This window comes from Nycticebus coucang, chromosome 4 (genome assembly GCF_027406575.1).
Source record: "Nycticebus coucang isolate mNycCou1 chromosome 4, mNycCou1.pri, whole genome shotgun sequence".
Taxonomy (NCBI): Eukaryota; Metazoa; Chordata; class Mammalia; order Primates; family Lorisidae; genus Nycticebus; species Nycticebus coucang.
In genome coordinates, this window is record NC_069783.1 from 37676409 (window position 1) to 37701929 (window position 25521).

At 38.3% G+C, this 25521-nt stretch overlaps 1 protein-coding gene across 6 annotated transcripts in view; it reads right to left on the minus strand.

Annotated features, from left to right (window-relative positions):
- The window catches only part of MAP4K3 (mitogen-activated protein kinase kinase kinase kinase 3), a 190958-nt gene that overhangs the window by 101566 nt on the left and 63871 nt on the right, over positions 1-25521 (minus strand). For all 6 annotated transcript variants that reach the window (XM_053587356.1, XM_053587353.1, XM_053587352.1 and 3 more), the window contains one exon: positions 7596-7653. Coding sequence is in view for 3 of the 6 variants with exons in the window: in XM_053587353.1 (XP_053443328.1) it covers positions 7596-7653 (58 nt within the window). In the remaining 3 variants the exon portion in view is untranslated. The remainder of the gene's footprint in view (positions 1-7595; positions 7654-25521) is intronic.

Sequence of the window (25521 nt, forward strand, 5' to 3'; positions counted from 1 at the left end):
AGTGAATGCAAGGTCTTTCCTTATAAACTACAAAGTTAGATAGATATGAATGCTCAGGTCCCTTACCTGAAGCTCTGCATTAGAGCTGTAAATCAAGTCTGCTTCTTTATGTCAAAGTGACCTAGATTCTCTGGGAATAAGTAGAATGCTTTATTTAATTTTTAATTTTATTTTTTTTGAAACGAAGTCTGGCTCTGTCCCCCAGGAGAGAGTGCAGTGGCATCGTCATAGTTCATTACAACCTCAAACTCGTGGGTGTAAGCAATCCTCCTGCCTCAGCCTCCCGAGTAGGGGCACAATGTTGCACCAGACAATTTTTTTCTTTTTTTAGTAGAGATAGGGGTCTCATTATTGCTCAGGCTGCTCTCAAACTCCTGACCTCAAGTAATCCTCCCACTGTGGCCTCTTTTAGAGTGCTAGGATTATAGGCATACCCAGCTGAAATGTTTTATTTTTGCTGATACAAGTTGAAAATCACTAATCTAAAAATCTGAAACTCAAAATGCTCCAAAATCTAAAACTTTTTGAGTGCTGACATGACACTCAAAGGAAATGTTCATTGGTGCATTGTGAATTTTGGATTTTCAGATTAGGGATGCACAATCACTAAGTACTCAAAATCCAAAACACTTCTGGTCCAAGCATTTCAGATAAGGCATACCTAACCTGTATAATTACACAGCCAAGTTTCTGACAGTCTATGGTCTTTAAGAATGCTTCTCCATGAGTAAGTAACCCACAGACACACAGTCACTCAAAAAATCTGTTACAACACTTTATAGCTTCACATTTTGGGGGGAGAAATAGTTTCCTATTAAGTTTGAGGCTTTATCTGTATCTGTCCAGCCTGATAAAACAGCCAGACAGATTTTTACTTTCTTTGTTTATCCGCTTGAGATTCCTGGGACCTAAGATGCCTGTACTATTTTATCTTAAGAGTATAAAGAACATACTCTTAAAGGAGTTTATTTGCTGGTTTACCTTTTGGTTTATTATGCATCAGTTTCTCCGAAGATGTCCAATTTGGACATACACACCGTTTTTGAAGAAATATTTATATCTCACCCTAATGAAGTTCATTTACTCACTTAATGTGCCTAAAAATCACTTAGCTCGTTAAGTGATGGCTCTACTGCCCAAAAGTTTGATTTTCTAGTTCTCCCATTGTGTACACTGTTTTTTCACGTTGTTGATGTTATTTTCCAGGTCAAAAATTCTTAATTTTGTTGTAATTCAATTGATCTAGTTTTTCAATTACATGTTTAATGTCATATCTAGAAAGCATTGCCTGATTCAAGGTGGTAAAAATTTATTCCTGTTTTCTTACAAGAGTTTCATAGTTTAACTCCTACATGTAGCAGTATAATCCATTTTGAATAAATTTCTGTGTATGGTACAGGTAGGGGCACCCTTCTCAAAAATAAATTGACCATAAAGGTAAGGGTTAAGTTCTGGGCTCTCGATTCTATTCCATCAATCTATATGTCTGTCTTGGTGCTAGTACCATAATGTCTCTTGATTTCCGTAGCTCTGCAGTTAACTTCTGAAATAAGCCCTCACACTTTGTTCTTCTTTTTTAAGATTATTTTGGCTATTCTGGATCTTCTGCATTTCCACATGAATTTCAGGATCAGCTTTTTAATTTTTGCAAAGAATAAGCTTGGATTATGATAGAGATTAGATTGAATCCATAGATCAATTTTGGGAGTATTGCCATCTTAACAGTATTAAATGAATATAGGATGTCTTTCCACTTATTTAAATCTTTTTTTTTATTTTTTTGATGATATTTTATAGTTTGTTTTTTTCTTTTTTTTTTGAGACAGAGTCTTATTATGTCACCCCTCGGCAGAGTGGTGGGGCATCACAGCTCACAGCAACCTCAACTCTTGGGCTTAAGAGATTGTCTTGTCTCAGCCTCCCAAGTAGCTGGGACTACACGTGCCCACCACAACACCCGACTATTTTTTTGTTGCAGTTGTCATTGTTGTTTAGCTGGCCAGGGCTGGTTTGAACTCGCCAGCCTTGGTGTATGTGGCCAGTGCCCAACTCACTGAGCTATGGGTGCCACCAGGTATTTTATAGTTTTTAGTGTGCAAAGCTTGCATTTCTTTTAAGAAAAAAAGGCACCCAGATTAGAAGGTAAGAAGTAAAACTCTATTTGCAGATGATATGATCCTGTATGTAGAAAATCCTAAGAAATCCATTAAAAAATTATTGGAACTGATAAACAAGTTCAACAAAGTTTGATATAAGATCAATACACAAAAAAATTGTATTTCTATATACATGAGCAATAAACATTCCGAAAATAATCCTAATTTTAACAGCATCAAAAACAACAAATACTTAGGTATAAATTTATGCAAAGAATGATGGTTAATCATAGGACAACTGAGAAAACCAAATATACATTAACGCCCTGTAAGTAAAATTAGAAGTTACAGTGAGACACCCTGGACTAACTTCACATTTAAATAATTTTTTCAAAATGTCTACTTAGGGTGGCGGCTATGGCTCAAAGGAGTAGGGCGACGGCCCCATATGCCGGAGGTGGCATGTTCCAACCTGGCCCCTGCCAAAAACTGCAAAAAAAAAATTAATAAATAAAAATGTCTACTTAAGTTCAGGTTCAAATTGGTTATTAGTTCTAAAAAATGGAAAAAGTTAACAAACTTGAGATGGAAATTCTAAAAATCCAGCACATCACACTTGACTATTTTAGATTTAATTTTTGTTTCCAAAAAAATTAGATTGACCATCAAAATTTTCCCTTAGAAAAATATAAGTCTAAACAGCATCAGAAATCAGTTTTAGAATATGTCCATTAACTGTCAGTCCACCCTTCAGCCCCAAACTCACTGGGTTAACTTTCTGTCTCTATAGAATTACTTTTTCTGAACACTTCACACAAACAGAATCACATAATATATACTCTTGTGCCTAGCTCCTTTCATTTAGTGCATTTTTTAAATTCATCTATGTTACATGAATTAGCAATTTCTTTGTATTGTATAGACATAACAGTTTGTCTATTAATTCACGAATTGATGGGCAGATAGGTTGTTTCCAATTGGGGGGATATTATCTGTAATGTTGCTCTGAATGCTTGTATGTGGGTAGATACACAAGAGTGGAATTGCTGGATCATTATGGCAAATCTTTTGTCAATGTTGTAAAGATAAATATTTCTAAAGTGACTGCATCATTTTACATTGCTACCAGTAGTATATGAGTATTCCTGTTTGTGGTTATATTTTGAGTTCTTATCCTTTAGGGATACATACAGAAATAGTAAGGACTAAAATGATATAATTTGGGAGATTTGATTCAAAATAACTGGTGGTAGAAAAATGGGTAGCTGGTATAGATGAAACAGGGTTGATTGTACCTCCATAACTGCAGCGCTGGTAGTAGTGACAACAAACACTTAACCCCAGCAAGTACTACGGTATATGCTATGATAGGCACCATTTTAAGTACTTCAGACATATTAGCTCATTTAATCCTACAATAACCTTAAGAGAAAGCTCCTACCCTGTTTCCCCGAAAATAAGACATCCTCCGAAAATAAGACCTACTTACAGGAAAGATAAGACGTCCCCTGAAAATAAGACCTAGCGTATCTTTGGGAGCATACCTTAAAATAAAACACTGTCTTATTTTGGGGGGAACAGGGTATTATCATTTTAGAACTGAGAAAGCAGAGGTCCCAAAACCTTCAGGAAAGTGGTTAAGACTAGAATCAACATAAGACAGCCTTTGGAGTTGGTGCTCTTAAACACTGGCCCAAACTCACCAAGAAGTAAACATTTCTCCCAAGTATAAGCAAAGAAAAACAAAGAAATTAAACATAAAAATTTAGGAGGCTTCTATGAAAATATTAAGCAGAAAATCAAATGTTAACTAAATATAAGTATATATTCAATATGTGGCAATAACCCTGTTATCTCTAGGCAGTAAAATATGAATCCTTATTTTCTTCCTTTTATTTAGTTGTAAATTTTACTTTTAATACATTGATTAGTATATACCCAAAGTGTTCAAGACTGACAGTGTAAACCACTCAAACTTCATGAATCTGAAAACAGTTGACTTGCTGAAGCAGTGGCTCATGCCTGTAATTCTAGCACTCTGAGAGGCCAAGGATCATTTGAGCTCAAGAGTTGGAGACCAGCCGGAGCAACAGTGAGACCCCCATCTCTACTAAAAATAGAAAAATGAGCTGGGTACAGTGGCATGTGTCTACAGTCCCAAGTACTCGGGAGGCTAAGGCAGGAAGGTCACCTAACCCAGTAGTTTCAGGCTGCAGTGAGGTAAGAGGGCACCACTCACCACTATACTCCAGCCAGTGCAATAGAGCAAGACTGTGTCTCCAAAAAAAGAAAAGAGCTGACTTGATGAACAATAAGATTTTACAAGTTCCAAAGTTTTTAAGGACACAAAGATATGCTGAATGAGTTGGTTGAATGCCAAATCTTTCTTTAAGTAGCTCAGATTTCAACAATTTCAAATATCCTTCTTAAATTTCTCATAAATTAAAGAGGAGACTCACAGAAAAGAAAAACACCTTGTCTTGTGATATTAGAAATTAATTAGTGTATATAAATTTATAAATATGTATAACTGGAAAGGTTTTATTTATTCATTATCTTTCGATGTGGTTTGATCACGGTCAATCAAATCAGCACATCCTGAACATTTCCTTTTAGTAGCACTTCTAAAAAGTTTACTGAACATCTAAATCAGAGGTGGCCAAACTATAAAAAAGAACTATATATTGAGACCCCACATAGCCCACCAACCTAAAATAATTACTATCTGGTCTTTATTTTTTTTACAAAAAAAGTTTACTCACCCTGAAAAAATCTCTGAAGGAATTTTTTGTTCAAACCTATTTTACCAATAAACTCTGATTATCAATTTGTAATGGAAGAAGTCATCAGCAAGGCACTATTGTTGCTGCAGAACTCAGTCTGGACCCAGTTGTAATTTCTGTTATTTTGCTGTGTATAATATACTCCCATCTCCTATGTATAAGGTGCTCCCATGTTCTTGACCCAAACTTTCAGGGAAAAACCTTTCATTTCTATTTTTTATTTATTTATTTTTCCCTTCAAATAAACTTTATTGGTACCAGTTACAAAGCTTGTACAGAGAGTTCTTCAGTTTTCCCTAATGTTAAAATCTTAAACAACCATGGCACATCTATCAAAATTAAGGAATTAACATTGGTACATCTCTGTTAACTTCAGAGTTTATTCAGATTTCCTCAGTCTTTTCCATCAATATCGGTCTTCTGGACTAGGATCCACCCTGCATTGCATTTAGTAGTCTGTTGTAATCTGTCATTTCTATTTTTTAAAGGGGGACAAGAAGTGGCCACATGGGGGTGCCTCCTTCTGTCGTGACAGACATGAGGTGCAGAGCTGGCTGCTGCAGAGAAGACGGGGAGAACAGCAGGTGAGAGTTGTCCAGATGAGCTGGGCACCCAAACTCCCTAACTGGTCCCCTTCTTGCCCACCTTCATACCCACATCCTCTCTTTCCTACCCACTCCCATGTCTGTTGGTGGGAATGTGGCTATAGCCACTCTGCTGAGAAGCCTAGCAGGCTCACTACCCAGAAAGCTGGTGTGAGGGGTCAGGGCTGGCCCTGGCTGATCTGGGCTCCTAATGGTAGGCAGATCCCTGCCCTTCTGGGGCTGCCTCATCTTTCCCACAGCTGACCCTATTCTGAGGACCCCATGACACCAGACTGAGGAGAAAGATCCCTGAGCTGGGGTCTGACAGACCTGGGTTCTGTGACCCAGCTATACTAGTATTTTTCTATAGTGACCTTGGGCCTCAGTCCCCATGAAGTTTCTGTCTGCCTGGATACCTGACAGTGAAGCATGAAAGCTCAGGACTACCTGGGCTCATAGACAGTAATTTTGAGCCAGTAACTTATCTGAATCTCCAAGGTGTTGAGTTGGTAATTCTTTCTCAAACTTGCCTGTAGAAAAATCACCTAGCATGTTTGTTAATAGAATGGATACCAAGGTCTTTATCCTAGACAGTTGATTCAGTGTGTTTGGGTTTGGTTTAAGAGTCTCGTTTTAACTAATTCCTTGAGTGATTTGTAGGATTTGCAAATTTGGGAAAGGCTGGTGTCATTCATTCATGTTACTGAGTACCCCATAAGCCTGCTGGAGTTTTCAGAACAGCCATGTTCACCTTTCCACTAACAACCATGGATGGGAATAGGAAATGAGAGGATGTCAGGACGAGGGCAGGCTGGAAGAGGGCAACTGGTGAGGGGCTGGGGAGCAGGGGGCTCAGCTCATCTGGATCACTCTCACCTGTTGTCTGGGGCTCGCTCCCAGCTTCTCCACAGCAAGTTGGTCTGTGCCTTGTGCCTCTTAAGAGAGAAGGAGGGATGGGCAGCACCTGTGGCTCAAGGAATAGGGCGCCAGTCCCATATGCCAGAGGTGGTGGGTTCAAACCCAGCCTCGGCCAAAAACCACAAAAAAAAAAAAAAAAAGAGAGAGAGAGAAGGAGGCACCACAGCATGGCCCCTGCTGCCCTCCTTTGCCCAAAGTCTCCACGCTAACTGTTGCATTGCTAACAGTGGTGAGCCTGCTTCCAAGTTAGTGGAGGTGGTGGTGTCCAGGGCAATCAGCTGAGCCGGCTAGAGGCTCCTGCAGCTGAACTGCCTGCCTGGTGAGGGGCTGGGGAGCAGGGGAGCAAGTAAGGGGCACAATTACCATATTCCAGGTATTATTTTGCATACAGATAACATTATTGCTTCCTAGAGTTAACACAGAAGCATAAATAAAATTAAATCATTTATGTAGACACAAAATTAGTACTACCCATGTATAATGTGCATCCTTATTTTTCAATTTTCACATTTTCAAAAATATAGGCAAAAAAGTGCAGGTTATACACGGCAAATTATGGTTCATACTTGCATATGGTAGGAAGGAGAGTGAAAATGGGTTCCTAAGAGAAAATAAACAAGAGTAGTTACCTCAGAAAGATGTGGGTTTTGAGAGAGGTAGGGGATTCCAGAATACAGTTGAAGCAAACAACAAATATGGAGTACTCTTAAGGGGTTTTATAATAAGCTGCTCAAGTTGGAAGATAACCAATGACCCAGAATGTGAGAGGTCTACTGAGAAAACTGAGACTCAGAGGCAAGAAGCTATTACACTTGCCTGAGATCACAGAGCAAGGGGCTGGGAGGCCACGAACTAGGCTACGACATCCCAAATCAGAGTTCTGTTCTTTCCCCTGCATCTCACTGCCCCTAACCCCAGGACAATGTGAACCTGGAAATACACCACTATCAGCTGGTCACAAGTTAGCTCAAATGAATTCAGAAAGAACAAAGTCTCTTTAGGAGTCCTCCTCCCTCCCCCAATAATCAATTCTTTTTCAGGGAAGAACTAAACAAGGTGTATGTAGGACTTAGAGGAAGGAGTCCACAGCCAGTTCTACTGACCCTAGACACTGGGAAAAACCAAGAGAATATTGACCAAATATTATTAAAATAGGCCTTAAGATATCCAATGGCATTCTAGCAATAAGAAACATCAAATTTCCAGTAATTTACCTGGTTCCAATTTTATTACTTTAATTGCTGCTAATTCACCAGTGTTAACATTCCGTGCCTAAAAAAGAAGGAGAAAAGATTACTGTAAAGAAAGCTTTCATTAAAAAAGCTGGTTAAAAGTGCATTTTAGCTGTTATTTTCAATTTTACAAAAATATTTTTAAAGAAACACAAAACTGATTTATATTTACAAACAATAGTATGTTCTTCATAATAAATTTCAACATTAATTCATGTGCAAATTTAATTCTGACAATTAAAAACAACCCAGCTAATCTACATACAAATGTTAGCATGTGTGTCCCTGGCACTATTTTGAATGTTTTTACATAAACTCACTTAATCCTCATGATAATCTTATAGGGGTACAGGTACTGATATTATTCCCATGTTGCAAATGAGGAAACTGAAGCACAGACAAGTTAAAAGAACTCATCAAGATCACACAGCTGGTAAGTGACAAGTGTTGGGGTTCAAATCCAGGCAGTCTTGACTCCAGAAGCTAAGCCTTGAAGCATTACACTGTGTTGAAATTCATTTAAAGGCTAGGTGAACAGACTAGTCTTAAATTTTTCCCTGTAAAGGTGTTAGAACATGAAGGGCTAATGCAATCACCTACATAATTATGAAAACTTGCCCCCATGCCATCTTTTTAAACACACTTGACGGTACAGTCAAATAAATGTAGTTCAATACAAAATAAATATACTTTTGCAAGCCATGTATTAAAAATAAAAATTATTTTTTAAAATGAACACACAATATTAGATTCCTGGTATTTACAGCTGTGTAATCATGTATAAATAAGCAGCAATTTGTATAAAAATGGCAATAACTCTGTCAATTTAAAATGCTTTAAAATTTGGGCGGCACCTGTGGCTCACTCATTAAATAGGGCGCCAGCCCCATATACTGAGGGTGGCGGGTTCAAACCCAGCCCTGGCCAAACTGCAACAAAAAAATAGCTGGGCATTGTGGCAGGTGCCTGTCATCCCAGCTACTCGGGAGGCTGAGGCAAGAGAATCGCGTTAGCCTAAAAGCTGGATTCTGCTGTGAGCTGTGACACCACAGAACTCTACTGAGGGCAACAAAATGAGACACTGTGTCTAATAAATAAATAAATAAATAAAATACTTTAAAATTGGACCAGAACTTTCAAAATCGTTTAAACCATTAACTGTAATAAATAGTTCAAACTTAAAAAACTAATTTCTGTAACAACAACTGAAGAATAATATATGCAATTTCCTAACCACAAAAAAATCCAGTCATGTGACCAGGATTATTCCTTGTTGCAACACTCACTTATTAATGGATAGGTAAAGCCACTTGCCAAAAGCTGATTAATATCATTAATAGTGGACTCATTCTAAGAATACTAGGGCATTAAAAATATCAGCCAAGGATCTAAAATGGTAGATTTGAGACACAGCCATTGTTGAAAATATAAAATTTAACATTGTGATTCAAGGAAGAACAAAAGTTTAAAAAAATCTCCTCATGCAAATTCAGAGAAAAATTAAATTTCAGAGTGAAATTCACAGAGAAAATTCACTTAAAACTTGGTCCTTCAAAAAAAATCCCCATAACCAATAAGCACTTTTGATCCCACTTATATGAGGTATTGCAACCAGGTCTGGACATTTATTTCAAACTAAACTTAATTTTCATTGTATGAAAGAGATGTTTTAAAACAAAGGGTGCTGGAATAGATAACTTATTCCTCTCCCTAGGATGAAAAGATAGATAAATGATGAAATAGAAATAAAACCAGAATATCATTCTGGAAACCTTCTGTAAAGGGTGGCAGGGAACACCTGAAAAATATTCAGGGATACCACATCAACTTTAGTCATAAAACTTCCAAGTTAATGCTGTCACACTACTTGCCTCTTCTCACACTTCGCTATCTTTTGTCTAGTAGGCTTCTCCTTTATACTCTGTCCTTCAAGCCTTATTCCTTTTAGCATCTCCTTCAAATAAGATACAATGCCACTCTCTCCAGTTCTCAACATTTTAAAATCACATCATAGTTTTGTTTTTTGTTTATTAAAAGAAAAAATCAGAGTATGTGTGATTCTATTACAGAACAGCAGAGAAATGGGAACTCATGGAAAGCTAGATGATTATTTACAGCTGAAATTTTGTTCCCAATGACCACAGGAGGGCACACTCTCAACTGACAATACAAGTTACACAAAGTGTCCAAAATGGTTGCTGTGCACAATGTACTCTTCTAAAAATAGAATTATTAATAGTTAACACCAACACACATTTAATAGAAAAACCCTAACAGTAACTACTGATGAGTACTTTACCAAAGTCAATATTTACTACAAGGCTTAACTTGAATACAATATTTTAAAAGGCAAATCAGTCCAGAATTCCCTAAAGAATAACAGTTTTTAAATTATAGTTCTTTAGGGTCAATAAAAAACCAGACAGCTAAAATTATTACTGCTTTCTCTGCCTACTATGCTGTTTGAAATATTTTCTGGTATGTAGTTTATTTGGCAGTATTAAGATACTTCACAAAAAGGAGGAGGAAAATGATAACAAAAAAGCTCTCTGGAAACTTGAATTTCTGGGCTTTTTCTCATTAAAATTCATGTTTATTACAGCATTCTGATCCACCAAGAATCCTGGTCTTCTGGCTAAAATAAATCATATTTTGCTGTCTCTAAATTAACAGTGGTCAAGGTGACACACCAAGGTAAATTTCAAAATCAATATTATATTTAACATTCTACAATTGCTATTCTTTTTTTTTTTTTTGAGACAGTCTCAAGTTGTCGCCCTAGGTAGAGTGCTATGGCATCATGGTTCATAGCAACCTCCAACTTGGGCTCAAGCGATCCTCTTGCCTCAGTTTTTATATTTTTAGTAGAGACTGGGTCTCGCTTTTGCTCAGGCTGGTCTCAAACTCCTGAGCTCAAGCAATCCACCCACCTTAGCCTCCCAGAATGCTGAGATTACAGGTGTGAGCCACTGCGCCCAGCCTGCTATTCTATAGTCAATCAGCTTGTGCAGTGTATTTTTTTAAAATGAGAGCAAGGTAGAAATTAGAAAATATTGCCATGTACAAAGTCAAATTTTTAATTCAGAACTGGTAATCTAAAATTTTCATACTTGTTAAGAGCAAAAAACTGAGGATTAATACGCTAAACATCTAACCATCTTCTAGAGCTAATCTTCCGTTACCTCACTGAGCTGACTTCCATTCTTGACATGCTCCCAAAGTTATGTTCCCATCCCATCGTTCTGAAGTTTAGAACTCTTCAGGAGGACATGCTATTATTTTAAAGATGAAATCCAAATTCCTTGTCAGAATATTTAATTTTTTTCACTAAATACATCACTTTTTATAACACCTTTATATTGACAGTAATTGACATAACAAAGAGTTTACCCTTTTACTGGTGTGCAATTTGGGGCTATTTAGTACACTCAGAATTATATGACTATCAGTACTATCTAATTTTAGAACATTTCATCACTTCAAAAAAACCCAGACCCATTTGCAGTCAGTCCCTATTCCTACTCTCCTCGGTCCCTGGCAACTATTAATTTACTTTCAATTTCTATAGGTGTGCCTCTTCTGGACAGTTCATGTAAAAGGGATCAAACAGTAAGTGGCCCTTTGTAACTGGTTTCTTCCACTTGGCATAACGTTTTCAGACTCATCTATGTCTCACACTCGTCCATGTTATTGCCAAACAGCATTCTATTGCATGAAAATACACTATTTTGTTAATCCCTTCATCAGTGAAGGACATCTGAGTTATTTCTGCTTTTCAACTTCTGTGAATAATGCTACTAAAAATTAAACATACAAATGTTTATGTGGACTTATGTTTTCAAGTTTCTATGACACATAAGAATGTGGAAGTGCTGAATCACATATGTTGAACTTTTTGCAGAACTGTCAAACTATTTTTTAAAGTAGCTATACCATTTTAAATTATCACCAGCAATGTATAAGATTCCAATTTCACCATATTCTTGCCAGTATCTGCTACTTTCTTTCTGTTGCCAGGAGTAGAGAGCTGTGGCATCACAGCTCATAGCAACCTCAAATTCTTGGGCTCAAGTAATCCTCCTGCCTCAGCCTCCTAAGTGGCTTGGACTACAGGTGCCTGCCACAACACCCGGCTAGTTTTTCTATTCTTAGTAGAGTTAGGGTCTTGCTCTTGCTCAGGCTGGTCTCCAACTCCCAAACTCAAGCAATCCACCCACCTCAGCATAGCAGAATACTAGGATTACAGGTGTGAGCCATTGGGCCCAGAGTTCTTTATAGATACTCTAGATAAAAATTCCTTATCAGTTATATGACTTGCAAATATTTTCTCCCTTTCTGTGGGTTGTCTTTTCATTTTCTTATGGTATCCTTTGAATCACACTTACCAATTTTGATGAAGTCCAACTTACCAATTTTTTGTTGCTTGTGCTTTCAGTGTTATAGCTAAGAAACCATTCCCTAAATAGGATCCCGAAGAGTGTTTTCCTATGACTTTTTTCCTAAGAGTTTTATAGTTTTAACTCTTATGTTTAGGTCTATAATCCGCTTTGAGTGAATTTTTACCTGATGTTGCTAGGGATCCAATTTCATTCTTTTGCACACAGATATCAAATTGTGAAATATAGCAATTTACCTATAAAACACTTTTATCTGCCCCCACCCTCATTTATCTTCCTAGTCACTCTCTAACTTGCTTTAATGTTCTAAGCAAACAAAACAACTTGCCATTCCCCAATGCTACCCACATCTTTGGCCCAAATTCCATCCCCTGCCTAAAAGACATCCTTTGAAGCTCATCTTAGGCTATCATCACTTTCCATAAACTTTTTCCTAATCCTAGTCCCACACCTTATTCTGGTTTAAGGCATCCCACAGAGCCTCCCAGAGACTGTGAGTAACATTTCTGAAACACAAGTGGTCCTAGTGTAAAACCCCACGGGTCTAGAACTGATCTTTTTATAGAGGGGCTGTTAGAAAACACAAAACTTCAACACTGTTTCAGAATTTAGTCTATTCAGTGAGCCTTTCAGAGGACATTCAGATTAGAACTAGTTTTGGAAAGAAATTTTCTGAGATGGGTTCAGAAACTACGTGCTAAGTAGTTATCTCCAACTATCAGAAAAGTAATTTCTTAAGTGTAACTAGAGGTAAACAACATAATCAAGAAGCAATCATTAAACACCAAAAAATGTGCTAGGTACTATATAAAGTGAGACAGTCATTACCAGTAAAAATCATGACCATGGGCTCAGTGCCTGTGGCTCAAGCGGCTAAAGCGCCAGCCATATACACCTAAGCTGACGGGTTCAAATCCACCCCAGCCCGCCAAACGACAATGATGGCAGTAACCAAAAAATATCCAGGCATTGTGGCGGGCACCTGTAGTCCCAGCTACTTGGGAGGCAGAGGCAAGAAAATCGCTTGAACTCAGGAACTGGAGGTTGCCATGAGCTGTGATGCCACAGCACTGTACCCAGGGGGACAGCTTGAGGCTCTGTCTCAAAAAAAAAAAACCAGATAAAAAAATTTTTTTAATGTGACTATCTACCATGTACAATAGAAAGGGATATCAAACATGAATATGAAGAGAGGTTCTCAAATGAGAGTTAAGAAATGCAAAGTTGGGGAGGCGGAGCAAGATGGCGGCCGAGTAACAGCTTCCTTGCATCTGGGCACCGTGAGTCCGGGGAGATAGGACTCCAGGCATCTCTGGCTGCTGGGATCTGCCTATCATCACCCCTGCAAGGATACAGGGAGTCAGCGAGAGACTTCTGGACCCCAAGAGGAGGAATAAAACAGTGGAAAACCGGCAAGTGGTCGCATGTGTTCAATCCGTCTAAATCCGCCTGCAACTTGCACAGGCACGAGAACTTAAAGAGCAAGAGGAAGTGAAAGGAAAATTAGGGTAAGGAAACAGATAAAAGAAATCACTCATGAGGAAGAATCAGCAGACAACTCTAGGCAACATGAAGAACGAGTCCAGAACAACCCCGCCAAGGGACCATGAGGTAGCTACTGCAGAGGATTCCACCTATAAAGAAATGTTAGGAATGACAGAAAGGGAATTTAGAATATACATGTTGAAAACAACGGAAGAAATGATGGAAACAATGAAGGAAACTGGTAATAAAGTGGAAAATAACCAAAAGGAAATCCAAAAACAGAATCAAATAAGAGATGAACGATATGAAGAATATAAAACGGAGATAGCAGAGCTGAAGGAACTGAAACAGTCATTAGGGAACTTAAAGATGCAAGGGAAAGTATCAGCAACAGGTTAGACCATGCAGAAGAAAGAATTTCAGAGGTAGAAGACAAAGTTCTTGAGATAACTCAGATAGTAAAAGAGGCAGAAAAGAAGAGAGAGAAAGCAGATGGTTCACTGTCAGAATTATGGGACTTTATGAAGCGTTCCAACATACGAGTTATAGGAATCCCAGAAGGGGAAGAAGAATGCCCCAGAGGAATGGAAGCCATACTAGAGAATATTATAAAAGAAAATTTCCCAAATATCACCAAAGATTCTGACACACTGCTTTCAGAAGGATATCGGACCCCAGGTCACCTCAACTCTAACCGAGCTTCTCCAAGACACATTGTAATGAACCTGTCCAAAGTCAAGACAAAAGAAAAGATTCTGCAAGCTGCCAGGAGTGAGCGCCAGTTGACCTACAGGGGCAAATCCATCAGATTGACTGCAGACTTCTCTAATGAAACTTTCCAAGCAAGAAGACATTGGTCATCCACCTTTAATCTACTTAAACAGAACAATTTCCAGCCCAGAATTCTGTACCCTGCTAAGCTAAGCTTAAAAATTGACGGAGAAATCAAATCATTTACGGATATACAAACATTGAGGAAATTCGCCACAAGACCAGCTCTACAGGAAATACTTCAACCTGTTCTGCACACTCACCATCACAATGGATCAGCAGCAAAGTAAGAACTCAGAAATTAAAGGACAGAACCTAACCTCCACACTGATGCAAAAGATAAAACTAAGCAATGGACTCTCACCAAATAAGACGAATAGAATACTACCACACTTATCAATTATCTCAATAAATGTTAATGGCTTGAATTCCCCACTGAAGAGACATAGATCGGTTGACTGGATTAAAAAACACAAGCCATTCATTTGCTGTCTGCAAGAAACACACCTGGCTTCAAAAGACAAATTAAAGCTCCGAGTCAAGGGTTGGAAGACAATTTTTCAGGCAAATGGAATTCAGAAGAAAAGAGGAGTTGCAATCTTATTTTCAGATACATGTGGATTTAAAGCAACTAAAGTCAAAAAAGACAAAGATGGTCACTTTATATTGGTCAAGGGAAAAATACAACAAGAAGACATTTCAATTCTAAATATCTATGCACCCAATTTAAATGCTCCCAGATTCTTGAAACAGACCTTACTCAGTCTGAGCAATATGATATCTGATAATACCATCATAACAGGGGACTTGAACACTCCTCTTACAGAGCTAGACAGATCCTCTAAACAGAAATTAAACAAAGATATCAGAGATTTAAATGAGACCCTAGAATAACTGTGCTTGATAGATGCATATAGAACACTCCACCCCAAAGATAAAGAATATACATTCTTCTCATCACCCCATGGAACATTCTCCAAAATTGATCATATCCTGGGACACAAAACAAATATCAACAGAATCAAAAGAATTGAAATTTTACCTTGTATCTTCTCAGACCATAAGGCACTAAAGGTGGAACTCAACTCTAACAAAAATGCTCGACCCCACCCAAAGGCATGGAAATTAAACAATCTTCTGTTGAATAACAGATGGGTGCAGGAAGAAATAAAACAGGAAATCATTAACTTCCTTGAGCATAACAACAATGAAGACACAAGCTACCAAAAACTGTGGGATACTGCAAAAGCAGTTTTGAGAGGAAAATTCATCGCTTTAGATGCCTATATTCGAAAAACAGAAAGAGAGCACATCAACAATCTCACAAGAGATCTTATGGAATTGGAAAAAGAAGAACAATCTAAGCCTAAACTCAGTAGAAGAAAAGAAATATCCAAAATCAAATCAGAGATCAATGAAATTGAATACAAAAGAATCATTCAGAAAATTAATGAAACAAGGAGTTGGTTTTTTGAAAAAATAAATAAAATAGATAAACCATTGGCCAGACTAACCAGGAATAGAAAAGTAAAATCTCTAGTAACCTCAATCAGAAATCATAAAAGGGGAAATAACAACTGATCCCACAGAGATACAAGAGATCATCTCTGAATACTACCAGAAACTCTATGCCCAGAAATTTGACAATGTGAAAGAAATGGATCAATATTTGGAATCACACCCTCTCCCTAGACTCAGCCAGGAAGAAATAGACCTCCTGAACAGACCAATTTCAAGCGCTGAGATCAAAGAAACAATAAAAAATCTTCCAACCAAAAAATGCCCTGGTCCAGATGGCTTCACTCCAGAATTCTATCAAACCTTCAAGGAAGAGCTTATTCCTGTACTGCAGAAATTCCAAAAAATTGAGGAAGAAGGAATCTTCCCCAACACATTCTATGAAGCAAACATCACCCTGATACCAAAACCAGGAAAAGACCCAAACAAAAAGGACAATTTCAGAGCAATCTCACTCATGAATATACATGCAAAAATTCTCAACAAAATCCTAGCCAATAGATTACAGCTTATCTTTCTTTTTTTTTTTTTTGTGATTTTTTGGCCGGGGCTGGGTTTGAACCCGCCACCTCCGGCATGTGGGACGGGCGCCCTACTCCTTGAGCCACAGGCACCGCCCAGATTATAGCTTATCATCAAAAAAGTCATTCATCATCATCAAGTAGGCTTCATCCCAGGGATGTAAGGCTGGTTTAACATACGCAAGTCTATAAACGTTATCCGCCATATTAACAGAGGCAAAAATAAAAATCACATGATCCTCTCAATAGATGCAGAAAAAGCATTTGATAAAATCCAGCATTCTTTTCTAATTAGAACACTGAAGAGTATAGGCATAGGTGGCACATTTCTAAAATTGATTGAAGCTATCTATGACAAACCCACAGCCAATATTTTACTGAATGGAGTAAAACTGAAAGCTTTTCCTCTTAGAATTGGAACCAGACAAGGTTGTCCTCTGTCACCTTTACTATTCAACGTAGTGCTGGAAGTTCTAGCCAATACAATTAGGCAAGATAAGGAAATAAAGGGAATCCAAATGGGAGCAGAGGAGGTCAAACTCTCCCTCTTTGCTGACGACATGATCTTATACTCAGAGAACCCCAAAGACTCAACCCCAAGACTCATAGAAGTCATCAAAAAATACAGTAATGTTTCAGGATATAAAATCAATGTCCACAGGTCAATAGCCTTTGTATACACCAATAACAGTCAAGATGAGAAGCTAATCAAGGACACAACTCCCTTCACCATAGTTTCAAAGAAAATGAAATACCTAGGAATATACCTAACGAAGGAGGTGAAGGACCTCTATAAAGAAAACTGTGAAATCCTCAGAAAGGAAATAGCAGAGGATATTAACAAAAGGAAGAACATACCATGCTCACGGACAGGAAGAATCAACACTGTTAAAATGTCTATACTTCCCAAAGCAATCTACCTATTCAATGCCATTCCTATCAAAATACCAACATCGTACTTTCAAGATTTGGAAAAAATGATTCTGCGTTTTGTATGGAACCGGAAAAAACCCCGTATAGCTAAGGCAGTTCTTTGTAACAAAAATAAAGCTGGGGGCATCAGCATACCAGAGTTTAGTCTGTACTACAAAGCCATAGTGCTCAAGACAGCATGGTACTGGCACAAAAACAGAGACACAGACACTTGGAATCGAATTGAAAACCAAGAAATGAAACTAACATCTTACAACCACCTAATCTTCGATAAACCAAACAAGAACGTACCTTGGGAGAAAGGCTCCTTATTCAATAAATGGTGTTGGGAGAACTGGATGTCTACATGTAAAAGACTGAAACTGGACCCACACCTTTTCCCACTCACAAGAACTGATTCAAGATGGATAAAGGACTTAAATTTAAGGCATGAAACAATAAAAATCCTCCAAGAAAGCATAGGAAAAACACTGGAAGATATTGGCCTGGGGAAAGACTTCATGAAGAAGACTGCCATGGCAATTGCAACAACAACAAAAATAAACAAATGGGACTTCATTAAACTGAAAAGCTTCTGTACAGCTAAGGAGACAATAACCAAAGCAAAGAGACAACCTACACAATGGGAAAGGATATTTGCATATTTTCAATCAGACAAAAGCTTGATAACTAGGATCTATAGAGAACTCAAATTAATCCACATGAAAAAAGCCAACAATCCCATATATCAATGGGCAAGAGACATGAATAGAAACTTCTCTAAAGATGACAGACGAATGGCTAACAAACACATGAAAAAATGTTCATCATCTCTATATATTAGAGAAATGCAAATCAAAACAACCCTGAGATACCATCTAACCCCAGTGAGAATGGCCCACATCACAAAATCTCAAAACTGCAGATGCTGGCGTGGATGTGGAGAGAAGGGAACACTTTTACACTGCTGGTGGGATTGCAAACTAGTACAACCTTTCTGGAAGGAAGTATGGAGAAACCTCAAAGCACTCAAGCTAGACCTCCCATTTGATCCTGCAATCCCATTACAGGGCATCTACCCAGAAGGAAAGAAATCCTTTTATCATAAGGACACTTGTACTAGACTGTTTATTGCAGCTCAATTTACAATCGCCAAAATGTGGAAACAGCCTAAATGCCCACCAACCCAGGAATGGATTAACAAGCTGTGGTATATGTATACCATGGAATACTATTCAGCCATGAAAAAAAATGGAGACTTTACATCTTTCGTATTAACCTGGATGGAAGTGGAAGACATTATTCTTAGTAAAGCGTCAGAAGAATGGAGAAGCATGAATCCTATGTACTCAATTTTGATATGAGGACAATTAATGACAATTAAGGTTATGGGGGGGAGGAAAAGCAGAAAGAGGGACGGAGGGAGGTGGGTGGGGCCTTGGTGTGTGTCACACTTTATGGGGGCAAGACATGATTGCAAGAAGGACTTTACCTAACAATTGCAATCAGTGTAACCTGGCTTATTGTACCCTCAATGAATCCCCAACAATAAAAAAAAAAAAGTCTCCTGGGTATCCTAACTGGGATATCCAGGATATAAATGTTAAAAAAAAAAAAAAGAAAATAATATCTGAGTGTATGTGCAAAATATTGCATGAGACACATTAAAAATTATTATTATTTTTGGAAAAAAAAAAAAAAAAAGGAATGCAAAGTTTAGCACTGGCTATGCCAGTAACAAGTGATGGGATCTGAGCTAGTAATTTCCCTTGTGTCCTCTACCTGACCCCTATGTCCACAATTTAAACACAAGAAGGTGAAACTGGACTATTTCTAAAATTCCTTCTAATTCTAAAAGTCAATGTGTATATGAATAATTTCAATCTAAATAATAATAGTGAAGGGGTGTGGGTAAGGTGAGTCCCTGCCTGCCTCAGCCACACCACATCTCAACAACAAAACAATCATTGTTCCTTAAGTCTCTGCCTTTGCAGGACAGACCTGAGTCAGTAGGACACAGCCTGATGGAATATTAGGAGCTCTGTCCTTGGAACCACGGTCTGGAAATGTTAGATGTGCAGTCACCCACGTGAGGGTGACCCAGAAAAGTATCCCACCTGCACACCATGAATAGCACCAGGCTGCAGCTTGCTCCTCTGACCTCTCCCTGTGCTTACATGAAAATCACATATGGAGTTTAAGGATGCCATGGCACTCTACCATGGGCAACAAGTGAGACTCTGTCTCAAAAAAAAAAAAAAAAAAAAAAAAATCATATAAGGAGTTTAAATACAAAACAAAACAACAGCAAGACACTGGCACTGATTTTGAATTTTAAATCAGTAGATTACAAATCAAACTCAGGAATCTGTATTTAAATCTACTCAAGTGCTGCTGATAAACAATCCGTCTGGGGACCCAGTCTAAAGCACCAAGACACTTAAATAGAACTACCAGCTTATTAAGTCTGAAAAGGGTATATACCGATGACTTCATGGAAGGTACCATTTATGCAGAGGTTTGAAAGATGGCCTGGATTACAACAAACATAAAGGAAAAGGATGGGAGATAGGCATAGAAAAGCGTGAGCCAAGGCTTAGGGACAGAAAACACAATTCTGAGTGTACACTGGGCCAGCAAAACCTCAGAGTGCCTCCCATACAAATGTTCCCTTTCAGAGGGAAATGGATAACCCACACTCACTGCTGAAGGAATAGTTTTATTCGCTTTTCCATGGTTGATTGAACTAGGTATGTGTCCATTAGAAGGGCAACCAATTCCTAGGAAGAGTGATAGGGTGACATATTCCTGGTTTGCCCAGGACACCCTTGGTTTATACCTATCATTCCAGTAGAACTATTAGTAGTACCCCTTTCAGTCTCCAACAATCAAAATTTTATTAAATTTGGATTACAAATTATAGCATTCTACCAATAAACCCTGAGCAGACACAAAAAAAAATAGGGCCAATCAAATTCTCTAAAATAGAGGTCAGCAAGCATGCCTATTTGTATCACACAGATCAAGTTTTGTTGGTGCACAGCCATGCTCACTGGTCAGTGGCTGCTTCCACAGTACAGTGACAGGGTTGAGTAGCTGAGATAGAGACCACATGGCTCACAAAGCCTTAAGTATTATTTACTGAAAAAGTTTCTGGTCCCGACTCTCAGACAGCCCTCTCCAATAGAGCTTTCCGCACTGATGGAAAGATTCTGTATCTGCACTGTCCAGTACATTAGCCCCATAGCACAAGTACTTACTGACAACTCAAAATATGGCCAGTGCAACTGAAGAACTGAATTCTGCTATGGGTGTATACAATAAAATATTTAAAATTTGAAGTTTTTAACCTTTTGAGACTACTAGACAAAATAGATTCTTTTTTGGATATAGTTTAGAAGCTTTAACAAACGTACAAATTTGTATAACCACCACCATCACCATCATCAGGAACCTGGTGAAAAGTTTAATCACTGCAAAAACTCCACTGGGAGTAATGTCCTCCCTGAAAACCAAGGATTTGTTCTCTGCCACTACAGTTTTTCTTGTTGAGAATGTCATATAAATTAAATCATTATGTAACCACTTGAGGCTCTTCTTTTACCCAGTTGTTGCATGTATCTTTAATTTATTCCTTTGTATTACTGCGGAGCATTCCATTATATTAAATTTACCACAGTTTCTCCATTTACCAATTGAAGGACATCAGAGTTGTTTTCAGTGTTTGGCAAATATAAACAAAATTGCTATAAACTTTGGTATTATACAGGTTACATAAATACCCAGGAGTGGGACTAGGTCATATGAGAGGTGTACATCTAATTCTGTAAAAAACTGCCAAACTCCTTCTATAGAGACTGTACCACTGTTCCTTCCCAGGACCAACATATGAGGGGGTTCCAGTTGCTCACATCTTTGCCACTAGTGGGTATTGTAACTTTTAATGTTAACCATTCTAATTAGTGTGTAATGGTATCTTATGGTAGCTGTAGTTTACATTTCCATAGTGGCTAATCCTGTACGCATCTGCCATCCTTTGGTGAACTATTTTCCAATCTTTTGTCCATGTTTTAATTAGGATGTTTATTTTCTTTTTCTTTTTTTTTTTTTGTAGAACAGAGTCTCACTTTACTGCTTTCGGTAGAGTGCCATGACGTCGCAGGACTCACAGCAACCTCTAACTCTTGGGCTTACGCGACGCCTCAGCCTCCCGAGCAGCTGGGACTACAGGCGCCCGCCACAACGCCCGGCTATTTTTTTGTTGCAGTTCGGCCGGGGCCGGGTTTGAACCCACCACCCTCGGTATATGGGGCCAGCGCCCTACTCACTGAGCCACAGGCGCCACCCGGGGATGTTTATTTTCTTACGGATGAGGTTTGAGAGTTCTTTATATGTTCTAGAAACAAGGACTTTATCAGATATGCTCTGCAAACATTTTCTCTCAGTCTGTAGCTTGTCTTTCATTCTCTTAACTGTGTCTTTTGCATAATACATCGACTGAATTGTGTCCCCCTCCAAAATTCACATGTTGAAGTCCTAAACTCAGTACCTTAAAATGTACTGGAGAAAGGGCATTTGAAGAAGTAATTAGGATAGATGAAATCACGTGGTTGGGCCCTAATACAATAGGACTAAGGTTCTCATAAAATGAGGAAAGAATGACTGAGATACACACACACACACACACACACACAGAAAAGGCCAAGTGAAGACACCCCAAGGTAGCAGGCAGCTACAAGCCAAGGAGAGAGGCCTCAGGAGAAACCAATCCTGTTGATATTTTAACCTTCAACTTCCACCCTCCGGAAGTATAAGAAAATAAATCTCTAGGGTACAAACGATTAGGATACAATGTTTGCATTTCTTAGATAAGGTCCCTGAAGTAGTTGTGTCCCACCCACAGGACGTGTGCCCATTAACTGGGAGCACGCCAACCCTCTCCCCCGCTCCCCTCCCCCAACTTGAATGAAATGGAGTTTTTCTCTTGTGTGAGGGTGCTTAGATCATCTACTGGCTTCATACTAGTATTAAGTACACTGCATACTTGCTTTTCCATTCTTGTGATACTTTACTAAAGAGAATGTTCTCCAACTCTATCCAGGTTAATATAAAAGATGTAGTCTCCATCTGTTTAACAGTTGAGTAGTACTCCCTGGTATACATATACCACAGTTTATTATTCATGGGACGATGGGCACTTGGGTTGTTTCCACATCTTGGTGATTATAAATTGAGCTGTGAAAGCAATCCAGTGTAAATGTCCCTATGATAAAATGAATTTTATTTTCTTCTGGGTAGATGCCTTGTAATGAGATTACAGGATCAAATGGGAGGTCTATTTTGAGCTCTTTGAGGATTCTCCATACTTCTTTTCAAATAGGCTGTACTAGTTTGCAGTCTCACCAACAAGGTAAAAGTGTCCCCCCTTCTCCATATCCATGCCAGCATCTGCAGCTTTGGGACTTTGTGATGAGGACTATGTTCACTGGGGTTAGATGATATCTTAGGGTGGTTTGGGTTTGCATTTCTCTGATGATTCTGGATAAACTTCTATTGTTAAAGCTCCAACACCACCTCCAACTGTGGTATTCTGTTATGGCAAACTGATACACAGAGCAAAAGTTTAACTTTGATGAACTCCAATCTATCAACACCTTCTTTTATGGACTGTGCTTTTGGTGTCACATCTAAAACCTTATGGCTTAACTATAGGTCACAAAGATTTTTTTCCTGTGCTTTCTCCTAAAGGTATTATATTTTTAAATTTAGATTTATGATAAATTTGAGGTTAATTTTTGTTTAAGGTATAAAGTTTAGGTTGAGATTCTTTTTTTATGTATACATAGGTCCAAATATTCCAATACTAGTTTTGAAAAGTGAACTGCCTTTCACCTTTGTCAAAAATCAACTGGCTACATTAGCATGGGTCTATTTCTCGACTCTACGCTGATCTCTAATATCAATCTATTGACCCTGTTTTTATCCTTTACCAATACTACAAAGTCTTGATTACTGTAGGTTTATAGCAAGTTTTCAAAATCAAGAATTGTGATTCCTCCAACTTTTTCACAGTTGCTTTGACTATCCCACGTCCTTTGCCTTTCCATACAAATTTTAAAATCGGCTTGTCTGTATTTTAAAGACAATACTGTTGGGATTTTTATTGGAAGTACATTAAGTGCATAGATCAACTGGGGGAGAACTGACATCTTTACTACGTAGAATCTTTCAATCCATGAACACTACTGGAAGGTCTGTTTATTTAAATTTTCTTAGACATCTTTCGAAAGTGTTTTGTAATTATTAACATACAAATCCTATACATTATTTTAATTTCGTTTTTTTAAAGCCACTGTAGCTAGTGACATGTATTAGACAGCACAGCTATAAACTTTGAAACTGGAAATACTGAGGAATAGCAGCACCATGCAGTGTAACTCACTGTGAAACAAGACTATAAAACTATGCTGGTGCCACAGCACACAGGACTTTTCCGTTTGAAGAAATGGAAAAGACACAATGACGAGACAATAAAGAACAAAGAAAGAACAGATACACAGGGAAAGGTAAGAGATCATGAGAAGAGAACAGATCTCTAAGCTGCCCTCAGTTACTGCCAACTTTCCAGTTCCATATCACATGTATCTTTACAACAGCTTTACTTTTCTTGAATTAACTTGAATAGCTCTTTGTTTCTTGAAACCAGATAATAAAGATCTAGATTTCTAGGACATGATCCTAATTTGAAAAAAGAAAATAAACTGATTGAGGCCATGATATTAATTAATTTGTAAAAAAAAAAAATGCACTTATCAGTGATAATGACTAGACACAGACAAAGAAAACAACCTGTGAATAATGAAAGACAACAGAGGCAGTCCCAGCATATTAGTAAGACGTATTTCAAAGTTCCATTCTGAATCTTGGGGTTCAAAATGGACTTGTCCATATCAATGACACTTTTACACGGTGACTGGCAGACCACAAATGTCAATGTAACTAATAAAACAAATAAAACTTAACAGTGGCATTTGAATTTGGGAAAGAACAAGTTACAGTGCTCCCCAACCTTTCTGGCACCCGAGACTGGTTTCATAGAAGACAATTTTTCCAAGAGTTGAGGGAGAGGTGAGGCGCCAGGAGTCCTCACAGGAGGTGGAGCTCAGGCGTGATGGACCCTGTGGGCAGCAGCTGTAAACACAGATAAAGCTTCACTTGCTCAGTCGTGGAGCTGTGGCTCACCTCCTGCTGTGCAGCCTGGTACCTATCAGACCATGGACCATATCCATGGCCTAGGGGTAGGGACCCCAAGTAACCAAATCCAACTTCTCACTATAGAAGCAGCAATATCTCCAGGCCAATGGTGATCACACCCCAGTGTGCATAGCAATCTCTCAAAGTTTTTCTTTTGGAAATATGTTAGCTTAGATATGAAATACCTTCCCATTATAAATACCTAAAAATGGTAAGCAAGACATAAAAAACACTCTTTTAAATGCAGAGCCGAACTCCCAAAAAATCTCTAGGTAGCAAAACAAAATAACACAGTAATTAGCACAACAAAAAAATCTGTCAAATGTATTTACTGAACAAATACTAGAGTTGCAAGCAAAGCTAAAGTCATGACCTGAGCTTAAACTTGAAGTCCAGAGACTTGAGTTTTGATTTTTACTAGATGTGGTGAAAGCTAGAATTGAGGACACCACATAAAACCAACACCCCTGATGGGCCACACCCCCTCAGCCCACAGGTGTGGGTTCTATCCATCCATAAAAAGAGCAAATACAAGCAAAAACAATTTGTTTGAAATAGGTCTTGCTGGAATGAGGAATCTTTCTTGGAAATCCATAGTTACAAGCTTGTCCTCAATTGGGTATATGGTTAAAATTTATAGTTATTTCCAGGACCAGAAGCCTCAAGCCAAGAAATAAATTTAAGTTGTTTCTGGGTTGGTAATAACACAAGGCACCTTCCAGAAACAGAAGGCAGAGGTGCGGAACCTTCTGATTACAAGATTGTTCTTTTTCAAACACCAAAGGAGGCGAGTTAAAAAGGCTTCATCTTTCTCTGCTGCACTCCTTTTAATAAAAGGATTTGTTCTGTAATATTTGGATTGAGTCAAAAGGCCACACTTAAGTACCTAGAAGACGACGGTGTCGCCTTAAGGCCACAGGTTCCCCACCCTTTGCAAAAGTTAAAATCTTGGAATTAATAGATGCACAATATAAAATTATAATTAAGTATGCTTTTAAGATTTATAGAAATAAAAGAAGGGCCAGAAACGAGGCTAACAAAAATGACGTG